The 14,214-nt window shown below is 46.0% G+C and overlaps 1 protein-coding gene across 1 annotated transcript; it reads right to left on the minus strand.

The window, feature by feature from the left end:
- Positions 1-10,328: 10,328 nt before the first annotated feature.
- Positions 10,329-13,430, minus strand: TLNRD1 (talin rod domain containing 1). Its single transcript, XM_030955547.1, has one exon. The coding sequence runs from the start codon at positions 12,161-12,163 to the stop codon at positions 11,096-11,098; it is 1,068 nt and encodes a 355-aa protein (XP_030811407.1). The 5' UTR covers positions 12,164-13,430; the 3' UTR covers positions 10,329-11,095.
- Between the last annotated feature and the right edge of the window lie 784 nt (positions 13,431-14,214).

Below are 14,214 nucleotides of genomic sequence, written 5' to 3' on the forward strand. Positions count from 1 at the left end.
TAGTTAGTATTTAATGAGTATTTAGTAGTAATTTGGTAGATCTGCTGTCTATCTGGAGATGTTAGACACAAAGGATTTATCCAATGAAGAGAATCATGGTATAAACTCTGTCCTCACTGAAAACAGAAGCTGATTTGCTGCCAACATCAATTATTCATATTTGCACAGGGTACTGTGCTGTGTATTTAAAAAAATAATTAAATAAATAGATAAGCAATGGAACTATTTGAGAAGAATACAGAGGGGTAATATATTTAATAAAACACTTCTAGGGCTTTCATCTCAAAAAACTAATTTAAAAGGTTGCTTTTAAATAATAAAAAATTCTGTGTTTCTTTGAAAAATCAAAATACCCAAACCTCAGGTAATGTAGTTCTTCACTAACAGTACAACAACCTCTTCTCAGAACATGTTAAACCTGTACATCCCAGTTCCATATTGGCAGGTAGGACTCACTCTGCAAACTAGGCCTAACTAGGAACATTTTGCTAAGCACATTCTAAAGGGCTATAATTCCCCCCCTAAAAAATGGTCTGAGAATTCTGTGCTTTCTGGGGTGGTGAAATTAAACAGATTGAAAATAATATGCCTCAGGCTTACAAGTGTCCTCAAACACTACTACAGATACAGCAGCATTTAAAATTACTAGGTTGAAATTATCATCAGTCTGACTTCAGCACAGTGCTAGCTTCTTCCCTTAGAAATAAATTTAACATCATTTCACTCTGTCAGTAACCAGGATTATTTGGTTCTGATATAGTACTATCACTGAAGCACATTAACAAGCTGAGCACTTTTCTAAAATAAAACTGTAGGACGTCAATGCAAATGAACAGTAAAAACCTGTTTTAGAAGGATGTAAGAAGTAGAATAACTTAGTTACAGAGCATCTGAATGAATAAAATATTGTTTTGCAGCCCATTTCTGTAAACTAAAGCAGTTTGCTTTTTCCCCATTGATAGAAAAAACCTGCTATTTTTTGGCATAAACCCCCCAACATTTAACCTGTTATTTTTGATAAATAGATTTTGAAAAGAGCAAAATATGAAGGAAGGCTTTCGTTTATCATGTAGGATATAATTTTTTTTGGCAGCTGAAATTCTTTATATTTTGGAATTTAGTCCTGAGGTAGAAGAGCTAGTTCAGAGTTATTGAAAGAGAAGTGTCCATGTTACAGCATGTTCCTACAGCTGTACTGTGACCATTCTTTATGCTCTATTCTCTTGACAGGAGTGATTTTCCTTGGACATCAGTGATTAATGGAAATTCCAGATCACTCCAGTAAAATGCAGTCTCACAAGGAAGAACCTGCAACATCTCAGAGATCACAGTCTTAAAAAGGATCCAAACCCAGTGAGGAACTGCATCTTCCATAAGTGAAACCTGTCCATCTTCTAAAATCATCTCATGGGGAGTAACAGAAAACTACTGTAACAGCAACCCAGGAAAAACTATGGCTAAGGTAATGCACCTTTGGGAAAAGCTTCTAAAAAGTACTTCAACTCGTTTTTAATAATGTTTTCTATCAGATAGATTTACTAGATTTTAGAACTCTCTTTTATTCAAGCTTCTTCCTGATCACCACTGTACATTTGCAAAGTATATTTACCATCCAGGGAAATTCTTCTCCAAACCTCCACTATTTTCAAAGGAAAAGGGAAAAATACAGCAAAGGCCTCAATGATGTGAGTGAATTATTTCATTCACAAGTGCAGCATGTGCTCTCTCTGCTGTAATGACACAGTACAGAAAACAAGAGGTAATTAATGCAATTCCTTTGCCAAATGAGTGGGATCTTATAAAGAATTGGCACATAATTCTGATTTGAGCTTCCTTGTTTTAAAAAAAACCAAACCTAATACAGAACAATATAATGTACTAACATGGTCCTTTGCCATATTTTTCTTTTTTTCCCCAATACAAGTGTCTGCAAAGTGCTGGGCCTGTAATCAAAGGACACTCAGTGTCCAAACCAGCACTGTTGATGCAGCCAGACATTTCTGTGTACTACAATACAGTCATGAAAGTGAACCAAAGAAGAACATTTGGTCTTTTGTTGTCCTACATACCAAGACAGAAAAGCATGGCTCTTCCTCTGTTCTACCCAATGAACAGATGTGGGTTTAATCACATACAAAAGAAAATGCTCACAAGTTTCAGACTATGACTTTGATATTTAGGAGTAAAATTACTTTCTCAAAGAAAGTAATTTTCATCTAATTATCTTGAAACTGTCCATAAAAGGAAGATAGGTAAGGAATTGGATAAATACACCAAATAGGGTTTCCTTTGGAGTTATTTTCTTCCACTGGAGAGAAACCTAAGGTAATTTTCATAAACAAAACACTCGTGGCAAGATAAGAAAAGAAGCCTCAAGGTCCAATATCAGAAAGTTATAGGAGATTCTTCAATAAATAGATATTACAGAGCAGTGTAAATTCAGATGCCTCCTCTGTCTTGCTGAGCTCAAAGCTGCAAATCAACCCAATACACAAGGTTAGCAAACAGCAGAATTAGGTAAAATAGAAGCAGAAAATGCCATACAAAAGCCCCAAAGGACACCTTAATGGCTATAACTTTAATCTGGCCACTAACCTACTATCCAGTTCCCCTGCCTCCCCCCCAGCTCAAATCCCCTCACAAATACCTAAAGCAGATTACCCTTCCTTCTGGGGAGCATTAGAGCTCTGACAAGATGTGTGAAATGCAGATCCAGGGAACACTGATCTGGGACGACTCTTGAAGACACATTTTGAAAGGATGTCCATGGCATGGAGCTGCTTGGAATTCACATCCAGAGAGAACAGAGATGTTTCTAATGCGACCTGGCCCTTGGTTACCAGGATCTATCCTCATACACGTGGCCTCTGCAGGGATAACGTGCACAGAGTACAAAGGGATCTCTTTTCCACATCTGAGTGCTGCACCAGGAGCAGAGGGTGGAGGGACAGAGATGAAATCTGTGGTTCTGATGTGAAAGCAAGATGCACAATGCTGGCATCTGGCAGCCATAAAACACACATAAGGTAGAGCTGGGCCTCTGGGCTGTTGCCAGCCAGGGTGCCTGCAAGGATAACAAGAGCTTGTAACCCATGCAGAAGGGTCAGGATGGCAGAACACAAATATGGCCCATGCTGGTACTGCAACTGCAAATTCCCTAGCTTCCCAGAGTTTCACTAAGAGTCTACCCAACATCCTAAATTAATTTTAAACCCACAGGTACTCAAAGTTCATCACAAATTACGAGGCCCACAAAGCATCCAGACATACACCTCCAACTGAAAATCAGTGGGAGTTAAGCCCCTAAATACTCCAGTAGTTCTGACCAAATATTTTCCTTTTTTCCCCCCTTAAAAACCCCAAGTTGCGTTGTCCCTTTGAGCCTCTCTTGCTCATAGCTTTTTTCAGGGCTATATTTTTCACTGTAATTTCTTTAGAGCATCACAACCTGCAGTGCCCAGGCAGCAGCACCTATCTGGAGTTTCAGAGATAGTGCTGGTGTCTCTGGAGCATGTAGCACTCACTTCAATAACTGCTCTTCAGCTCACTCACGTGTCACCAGCTCCATTTACAGGCACAAACTCCTCTAATGCCAGTCACAAGACAAGACAAAATTACAGATCCTGAGTGAATCCATGTCTAAACTCAGTATTAAGGAAATTTCATGCAGGCAGTTTCACTTACAGACTTTCTTGCAATGCCTAGGACCTATCTGAGTTTCTAAAAAGTGAGTTTTTAATTATGAGCAGAGAAACAATAGCTCACTTCAGCATGAAAAAGAATACACCCATTATTTTTCCATGCTCTGTAATTTAAAAATAGGTCAACTCATTAGCTTTAAAGCTTTCAAAAATATGAAAACTGAAACACAGGGCTCAGTTTCTTTTTGTTTTTTAAGCCAGGCCCAGAGATTGAAGAGTTTTAGACCAATGACTACTTTAAGATGATGAAAGAGGATAAAGTTTTTGAACTATGAATCTAATATAGCCAGAACAGATTGATTTCATAGTAAAATTTTAAACAGAAATTAAATTTTTAAACATTGACTAAATTTGAAGCATTTAAATAAGACCAGAGCATTAACTGCACACCAATTCAGAAGTGCTGCAGGGCCTATAATTTGTCACTCTGCACATATAGATCAAGATGACTTTTCTCACATTTTTCCATTGTGTGCATGGTCAGAATGCAAACAGGGGCCAAAGTGCACCGGAACAGCCAATAGAGAGACTTCCTATATGTAATGTGAACCAGACAGAATCAATACACACTGAAAAAATTGACTAGGAAAAGGCAATTTCTTACTCTGTGCTTAAAACTGTAACCCTGAGGGTCAGAATTTCTCTCTTGACATTTTGTAAATTGACAACAACAGAATTATGGTTAGTGGGACATTGACTCCCAGTGCTTCCCAAGCACCTTCTGCATGACCTGGGGGACACCTGGTGTGCATTCAGCATGCAACACAAGTTCATCAGTGCCAGTGCCCAACAGGCTTCAGGGCTGTGTTCTCTATCCCCAGACTAAAGTTCAGGTTCCTGCTGCCCAAACAAAACTGCTGGTTTAAGATCTTGATATGGTAAGTCAGACCAAAGCCAACTACTCTGAGCCATCTCGTACTTCCAGTCACCTCAGCTGAAAATAATTTGATTTTAAAATTGAATTTAAGCAAGTTGTTAGTAATCACTTTTCAAGTATTTATTTTATTGAGGGAGGGAGGAGAGGAAAATCAAGCTATTTAGCTTTCCAAGTATTTAACATAAAACCCAGAAGAGCTCCATCTGGCAACCAGCAGGATTTCTAAATAATCTAAATAGTATCTACATAAGAACCAGGCTGTCTATGGAGTGAGACAACTTCAACTTTTACAGCCACAAGAAGTCTTTATTAACATAAAAGGAAATTATAAAGAATTACGTTAGAACAGGAACAAGAGCCTGGCAAGCTGACAAAAGACCCCAGGAATCTCTGCATTAATCTTGAAATGCTGCTTTTGACTTGTTGGAATATAGCATCATACTCTGCATGGTTTTAAAAAAACAAAATAAAAACCCCTCCTAGGTTCAAAGGACTCAAGCACAATAAAACCAGCTCTAGGAAAATATTCAGATTAATGAAAATCAATATGTAATTCCTTACTTTGCTACACAAAAAACAACCCTTAATATTTGAACATACTTTGGAAAACATCAGTATTTAATTACAGTCATGGAAAAAGCCCTTCATGTCCATAGATGTCTGTCTTCATTAAGAAGATGGTTCTGAGTAATGCGGCTAATTATGTAAATTAAATACACTTTTGAACTAGTTTTACATATAGAAAATATGGTAATTCTAATTCCCAAGTAAGTAAACACCTCAGAGTATACAGTATTCAATTTTCTGAGTTATTCACATGTAAGATCTGGCCTTGCACTTCATACCTAGCACATCCACTTTTTAGATCATTTGTGAGTTATCCAAACCTGGTGGTGGTTTGGTGTCATATGGGAAATATTTAACTGGTCCTCAATGCCCCTGTCAAGTTGCCATTGGGATTTTCTGTCAGTTTCTTGGCAAAAAATCAAAGAGTGAAACAGTGGGCCCAAAAAAACATGTTATGGTGATCCTGTGTGGATAGGGCAGCCTTGAAGCTCTGCATTTTCCGCTATCCCTGGGCTACAGGAAGAGAATTTTTATCTTTATCATTGCCCATCTGGCACCTTTCACAGGCAGCAAGAACAAAGAAGTAAAATGTACTGGCCCCTACCATCTGCTTCTGCTTGTGAAGTCTGGAGAGAGCCCGATAGGAAAGAAAGCAAAGAAAGATAAAACCCAACCCCTTCGTTTCCCACCAAACTGTTCTGGCAGGTACACGTTGTGCCTGGACTTCTTACATATCTTAGGGCCACCCCAGAGACCTCTGGTTCCCTACAGCAGCACAGCTGCTGAGCACAGAGCATCCCAAACACTCCCAGCCCCACGTCCTCCCTCCCAGCCTCCTGCCAGCCCCAAGAGAAAGGCTCTGCTGTCTGAGCTTGGCTTTATTGGATCAGACGCTGGTTTATCTAGAATAGGAAAATTCCTGTGGGTTTAATAAGAGGTATTGCCCTACAGATTTTCTCTGGTCCCACCTCCTTTCCCATCAGCCACATCCCCCTGTTACTGCAAGGCTGCATACACCATGTGTTGGCTGGACCCCTTCTGTCTCTGACAGAAGTTTGGCCAAAAAGAGCAGATTTTCTGCTACTTTGATCATTTCCTGTGGTAAAAAGTGAAGGGAATTATCTGACCCAGGGTCTTTTTTTTTTTCTTTCTTAGTTTTGAAAAATAACATGGCTTTACATTTGCAAGTTCCCTTAAATAGTGTACTTGCTTTCCAATAGCATTCTGCTGCTGGTTTACTGGTTGCCTTACAGAACTTACTTGTTTCAGAATCAGAAAACACATTGCTCTGATCTCAAACTCAAACTCAGCTGCTGTATTATTACATCAATAGTGACCTTCCCCATGCTGAAGAAGCAACCACAAGATAGTATCAAATTTACAGACAATACAAAGGTGGCAGCTTCTTCCCTGTTAAAAAATTATTACATTTAAAAAACAAGCTTACTTCTCTTGTGGTGGGGATAGCGTTGTTTTTGGCTACAAATGTGCATTGCATAATGTCTTTAGAAATAAGTTAACCATTTTATTAAATGCACTATTAAGAATGCATTTAACTATGACATATGTGATACAACCACCCTAAAACTTTTTTTTTCCTTTAAGGCTCCAAATCAGAAAACATCTCATGCTTGTGTAAGCCCATGATGCAACAATCACAGTACCTGCTAATTTAAATGGTGAGGAAGATTTGGGAGCAGGGGTCTAAGTATGGTGCCAAGTGATAATCACTGACCTTGATGAGCCCTGCAAGTGCACGCTGAAAACTCATCCATTTTGTATTTCTTCTGGCCCAGAGAGTACAAGGTAAGCAAACAGCATGAATCTACCTACTGAACTAATGTCTTGTGTCAGAATTAATATTCTATAGGAATAAATGCCAAATAAGTTATCACAATATACAGTAAGTCTTTATAAATGTGACACTACACCATTTAAAATAGATACATATATTCACACTTAGTAGTGGGACCCCACTTTTTTCAGCTCAGAAAAATGCCACAATATGCAAGTTGTGCTTGTTGGCATCAAAACTGTTTTTTTTTTTCAACTTTGCTGTGCTAATTACATGGGTAGCACAGATTTTGACAGATACAGTGTTAAGCTGAGGCCAGGGTGCAGCATGTGCCTCCCTTTGTGCGAGCTGTACTCTCAAAAGAAATGATTGAACATTTTGAACTGTTAAAATTACTATTGTTTTAAAACGTTACAGGAAGTTACTTTGGTGAATTTACTATTTGTGTATATGTATTTTTTTTATCAGCCTGTTAAAAAATCATGGCCTGGCTACATTTCCCACTTTATTTATAAAACTGAATCTTTCCTGAACTCATACAGCTCAAAAGCAAAGGGACATCTAAGGCAGTCTGGTTTCTTTCAGTATTAAAAAAAGAAGATACGTGCCTATTTATATATGTATGCATGTACCTCACTTAAAAATATAATAAGAAAGGGGAGGAAGAATCTACAGTAACCTTGTTAAAACAAAAATTGCACTAAGCCACTTCAAACAAGATCTTACCACAACAAAAATCAGCATTATCATCGTTAATAATACAGTGCCTTTCATATGCAGAGGTAATAAGGAGGCAGTACTGTGATCCATATTATCTCAATAATGTATAAATGAATCAAAAAAGATCTAATTAGTTCAGCAGCACCAAAAACTAATAAGTAGAAACATCAAAAGAGCCAGTGGGGCATTATTTTTTTTTGTCAGACATGCTGCAGAGCTGCCCTTCAGAATTCTCTGGTTTGTATCTGGCAGGAGGAGGCCTCACCATGGAGGTGACAGTACCTGGAGCTAAAGGATGCTGCTGTGGCTGTGCCCTGCAGCTCCCAGCCCCATCCCTGCACGTCCCGCACGGATCCTGCCCCACCGGGATCCTGCACAGGAAGGGTGGGGCGGGCTCCTCACCTCCTGTCTGCAGATAGCACATCCTGAACGAACACTGCCCCTTTTCCTCCTTCCCCAGAGCCCCGGCGGAAAAGAAAAGGAGGAACAGTCACTGGGGAGGTGCCTCAGCTCCCACGGAGACACGCGAGGGAGGGAGATCCAAGGAGAGCTGAGCAGAGACTGCACCCAGCACGGAGCCACAGGACCTCCCTGAGCAGAGACTGCACCCAGCACGGAGCCACAGGGCCTCCCTGAGCAGAGACTGCACCCAGCATGGAGCCACAGGGCCTCCCTGAGCAGACTGCACCCAGCATGGAGCCACAGGGCCTCCCTGAGCAGAGACTGCACCCAGCATGGAGCCACAGGGCCTCCCTGAGCAGAGACTGCACCCAGCACGGAGCCACAGGGCCTCCCTGAGCAGAGACTGCACCCAGCATGGAGCCACAGGGCCTCCCTGAGCAGAGACTGCACCCAGCATGGAGCCACAGGGGCCTCCCTGACACTGCACCCACATGGAGCCACAGCTCCCTGAGCAGCTGCACAACCACAGCTCCCTGACAGCTGCACCCAGCACGCCACAGGCCTCCCTGAGCAGAGACTGCACCCAGCACGGAGCCACAGGACCTCCCTGAGCAGAGACTGCACCCAGCATGGAGCCACAGGAACTCCCTGAGCAGAGACTGCACCCAGCATGGAGCCACAGGGCCTCCCTGAGCAGAGACTGCACCCAGCATGGAGCCACAGGGCCTCCCTGAAGATGGCCTTGGCCTCCTGCAAGTCCATCCCGACTCCTACAGCTGCTCCTGCCCTACTGATGGGAAAAGGTTTGTGTGCACACCTGAGAGCCTCTCAACAAATACCTGTGGAGGCACCCCAGTCAAAGTTAGAACACTGTGCGCATAGATTTGTTTATTAAAATAAATAATTAGAAGAATAATAAGAATAATAAATGATTAGAACCTCTGTGTTCTATGTGGTGAAGTATGGAAGTGGGAGGACTTCTACACTTCACCACACAGCTGTGGGCAGCCATGCCTCTGCAGTACTCACTGCATGGCAAGGACATCACACCCTGCAGGAGTGCAGCCTGGGCTGATTATGGCAAAGAACTGTTCATACAATTCACTGAAGTCAGAAAAGTTCCACTTAAATATAAACAAAACCTAACACAGAGGTCCACTATACTTAAGGAATTATTTCTCTCTAACTCTGAAGATACAGATATAGCTTTTATCTCCTCCACCAGATGTGTCTGTCCACTACCCAGTAATGGTTCACTCCACTTAAGTAAAAGCATCATATGCAAGAGAAACAATAATGCTATAAAACAAAGACCTTTCACTACTCCATGTCCATTCCACACCCAAAGCCCAAAGGTTTCCTTCTTCAAAGGAATAAACAGGACAGTATTTGTTGAGGTTTAAGCCACAGTAACATTTTAAGGTGCCAGTAGCTTTCAACATGGTTCAATGTGCAGACCTATTAAAAAACCCAATTATGCAATGGAGCAGGACAGAGAAACAAAACCTCCTTTCCAGAAGATTTGCTCTTCTATTTAACAGAATATATGGAAGGCAACAGATCTCACGGGGCCACAAAGACCAGGCTGACAACATTCATCCTTGCAGCTCTGGGAACTACTGCAGTATGCACTAAGCACCACTCACACCTCCCAAGGAATTCAACTGGAGGTCAGCTGCACCTCAAAAGCTAGCCATGGTCTCCTGTAATCTACAACATCAAACTCAAACTGCTGTGACAGAAATCTCTACTGAGGAGCTCCAACACAAACCTCTGAGGAATTAAAATTCACTCCAGCAAACCTTCACAATCCCAAGAAGACATATGGCACACACCAGGCTAACCAGCAAAGTTTTCTAAGAAATCATACTGAAACTCATAGATTTAACACACAGATGGCCCACAACACCTGCAAGAATTAAAATACAAAACCTTCTCAAAAGGTAACACCGAATTCTGCTAAAGACAAACAAAGCCAGGCTGTGCCCTGCTGCAGCAATCACCAGTGCTCTGCACAGCAATCCCAGTGTATGCAGCACTGCCCAGCTGCCCACAGATACAACTGGAGCAGGTCTGTGTGCCAGGGGTAGTACTGGGAGAGGAACAGTATCTATGAAAATAAAAGAACTGAATTGAAGCCTGTATGCTGCTGTCTAGAACTTACAGTTACGTTTGTACCACCCATTCCCTGGGGGAAATGACATACAATACAAACAGGCCTAGTTGTTCAATTATTCAAGTATTAAAAGACTCACAGAAAAGCATCTGAGAAACATAACATTTTAATAGATGAAATAAATACTCCAGTACATGCAAGATAAAAACTGACATTGGAAAAAAATTAAAAATCACTTTTGTTATAGTGTAATTTTGTTTGTTTGTTTAAACACTCACAGTAGCTTTTCCCCCAGTTTGGAAATCAACACATGGAAAACATAATCACAACCTCCAGTCCTTCCACTCCTACACACCAAATGCACTTCTAACCTAACACTTGATGCAAAATAAAAAAAGTCATACAAAACAAAAACAAACAAAATAGTAGCTACATCCATCATCTATGTGTTGTTGGGTTTTTTCATTTTTTTAAATGAGTTAGAACTGAGGTAACCTTTTTCCTGCACAACCGAACAGCAAAATTTAGAAGGGAAATTTCGGAAGACAAGACAAGACAAACTTTAAAAACCGCACCCAGCGCGATTAAAGCTCTTTTTTTTCTCCTTTTTCTAAGATACCCCCACCTCCCCAAATATAAAAAACTTTGAAACAGTTTTACCACTTGTGTGAAGACCTTGTTGAATAAAGGAAAATTTATCTGCAGATACTTGCTTAACTTTAAAGTAAAATAAAAAGAAGCCAAAACTGGCTACCTTTATTAGTACATATAGTTTGAATACGTTCTGCTTCTTCACCACATGAAATCAAAGGATTGGGCTCATCCAAGCAAATTCTTTGGTATACAAAAAAGGGGTGAGGAGGTGGGATATTATTTTCCTTTAGCAATGACTGGGATCTAAACAGAAGATGTGGGGGTTAATTCACAGAATTGGAGTTCACTGGCGGTAAAGTCCTGGGTGAAGATCTTTCTCTTAGTGCCTGAGATAGCAGGTTGCAGCCATCCGAGACGGCGCAAGCTGAGTTCCTCAACCGTTCCCTGTAATCGCTCATTTTGGTGCTACTTTCGGGGTGTTGGGCTATATCCCTGAGGCATTGGGTCAGGAGCACACAAGCAGATACCACACTCATGGCTCCTCCTAGGATGGCAGTTTGCACAGCTTTGCCCTCTGGATTAATGGTGGCAGCTTTACCCAAAAACTGGGGCTCAGTGGCAAAGCCCACCAGAGCATAGACAGACTGCACCAAAGGTCCACTGAACAAGACGCACCGGTTCCTGGTCAGCTCGCTGGGCGAGGTCTTGACCTCCTTGACACAGGCCAAGAGGGCAGAGGCGCTGGTGCTCATACATTTGACACTAAGTTTGAACTGCTCCTTAGCAAATTTATCCTTGGATTTCTCACTGGCCAGCACACAGGCGTCTGTCAGGAATTTCAAGTTCTTGGACATGTTCTGAGAAACCTCCAGCAGGAGCTGAGGGCTCATATCTGCCAAAGGGGTGGTCTTCAAGACCCCGCAGCCGTGCTCCACCTCGTGCCTACATCGGGTCACCTTGTAGCGATCCACCAAGCCAGGCATGGCAGGCTGGGCCCCTGGAGTCTCCACTGCAGCCAGGTAGGCAGCGTGGGCAGAGCACTCGGTCAGGGAGACCACCAGCTCTCCCATCTCCATCAGGCTTTCTCCCACCTCCCCGAAGCGTCCCATGTTGAGCTGGCTCTGGACGTCATGGGTCAAGATGGAGAGTCCTTTGGTCCTGGCAATGATCGTGTCCCTGCACTTCTCAAAGGACTCACCGAAGACAGACAGACTCTCGGTGTTCACCGGCCTGGTCTCGCTCGACAGCAGAAGCAGATCGGCCACCAGTTGCATCTTGATCTTGCAGTGGTCGCAGATAGAGATGAGCTTCTTCCTCTGCAGGGAGCTGCTGCTGGGGATGCCGCCGCCGGAGACCTCGCTGCTGGACTTGCCGGAGCCACCGCTAGCCATAGCGCCGGGGGGGCACTCGCATGCCGCTCGCTACCCCGCTGCTGCCGCCTCCGCCGCCGCCCGAGCAGTCCCGACTGAGCCCGGCAGGATCGCTCTGCCTTTTCCGCAACATCATTCCATTAATCGCCGGGAGGCAAGAAAAGGCTCTGGGCGCCGGGGCTGCCGCTGCTCGGGGAGCGAGCTCGGCCGGGGCGCCCGCCCCGCTCCGGCGCCAGCCTCCGCTCCTACGGCGCTCCCGCGGCGGGGCGGCGCTCGCCGGGCGCCCCCGGGCCCCGGTCTGGCATCCTTTAGCTAAAAATACGTAATTTTTTTCCTCCTTTCCTTCTCGCACGCTGGCTCGCCTTCCTTCCACCGTCTCGTCCGGCTCCCCGGCTGCGGGATCCTGCGCGAAGTTCCCTTTACCGGACGCGGTACCTCAGGGACGCTCCGCCGCCGCGCCGGAGTTGGGGCAGGGGCGCAGCCGTTCAAGTTGCTACCGCGCCCCCGGCGCCTCCAGTCGGGGAGCGCCCGCCGGGCGCAGCTCGCAGGGGCCGGAGGGGCGGCGGCTGCGCACCATGTGCCGCCCCCGGCGCCCGCCGCGGCCCCGGCTCGCAGGAAGCGCGGCGGAGGGTGTGGCCCGCCCGCCCTGCACGGCCCCGCCGCGCACCCGCGGGGAGCCGGCCCGGGAGGGGAGAGGGGCACGGCGGGGAGCCGGGACGCGGGGGACCGCGGGGGGAGGGGAAAAAAAAAAAAAGGAAAAGGAGAAAGAGAGGAGGGAGTAAAAAAAAAAAAATCTCCACCGGATCCGGGTGCTGGGGCGGGCGGGCGGATCCGTTCCCCTTCCTTTGCCGCTGCCTCACTCCTTCCTGCCGCGATCATTCACGCGGCCGCTGCGCGCTCGCTCCCCGCCGCCGCCGTCCATCCCCTGCGCCCCGGGCCCTCCTCGCCGGCTCCCGCGGTGGCCGCCGCCGCACTAACTTAGGCTCTTCCCGCAAACAAGGGTGGTGGCCGCGGGCTGCAGCCGCGGATGCTGCGACCCGCCCGGCCTTGCGCTCCTCCTGCCATCTTCCCTGGCTGAGCGGCCAACTCCCAGGGAGAAAAAAAAAAAAAAAGAAAAAGAGGAAAAAAAAAAAAAAAAAAAGAGGGGTGGGAAATCTTCGTTTAAATTCCCTTTCTCAGGCTTTCAGACAAACTACTGGGAAGCGGCGGCTGCGACGGCGCTGCCAGCCAGACGCTGCACGGCTCCGGGGGAGCTCCCCCGCCCCGCTGCCTTTGCTGTAACCTCACTTGAGCCTATCGAAATCTTTTGTGCGGTGTCACCGCCCTTCGTTTAAATCCTGCCCTCCCCCCGCCGCCGCTCCGCGCCCGCCGCCGCTCGCTCCTCCCAGGCGGAGGGGGCAGCAGCGCCGGCACCGCGCCGCCGCCGCCGCCGCCGCTGCCCCGTCCCCGCCGCGCGGGGCTCCGGAGGGGCTCCGCCAATAAACAAACAGCGGGGGTGCCGGAGGGAGAGGCCGCTGGGAGGAAGGCGAGAGGCAGCCGGACAGCGCGGCCCGGGGGCGCACGGAGCAGTCGGATACCGGAGAGCGAGGAGCCGCCCCAGCCACGGCCCGGGTGCCGCTCCCCGGCCGGCCCCTGCCCCGGGCAGCCCGCCAGGTGAGTGCGGCGTTCCGCTCGGAGCTCCCGGCCCGCCGCGGAGCGGCTGTCCTCGGTCCGGGTGGCAGAAGCCGTCCCTGTGCCAGGCGGCGCCGAGTGGCAGAGCCCGAGGCAGCGCGGCTCGGAGCGCGGGCCCGCCTCGCTCATCCCGCGGGGCTCCGGTACCCGGCCGTGCTGAAACGGGAGTGCTGAAAACGCGGGATGGGGAACTGCCGCCGCTTTCTTTACACTGAAATACTGCTCTCAGCACAGGCCTTGACCCAGATTTTAAACCAATGAAGACGAATTTGGTCTGTTGCTCTCCCGTTTCTGTCACTGTTTTTGAACACTGGTTACTGTTTATTAGACTTCAGCAGGGAAAACGTAAACCAGCTGACACTGCTGTGTACTGAAAGCTCTACAAAGACTTCCTCTGATCT

This window comes from Camarhynchus parvulus, chromosome 10, assembly GCF_901933205.1.
Source record: "Camarhynchus parvulus chromosome 10, STF_HiC, whole genome shotgun sequence".
Taxonomy (NCBI): domain Eukaryota; kingdom Metazoa; phylum Chordata; class Aves; order Passeriformes; family Thraupidae; genus Camarhynchus; species Camarhynchus parvulus.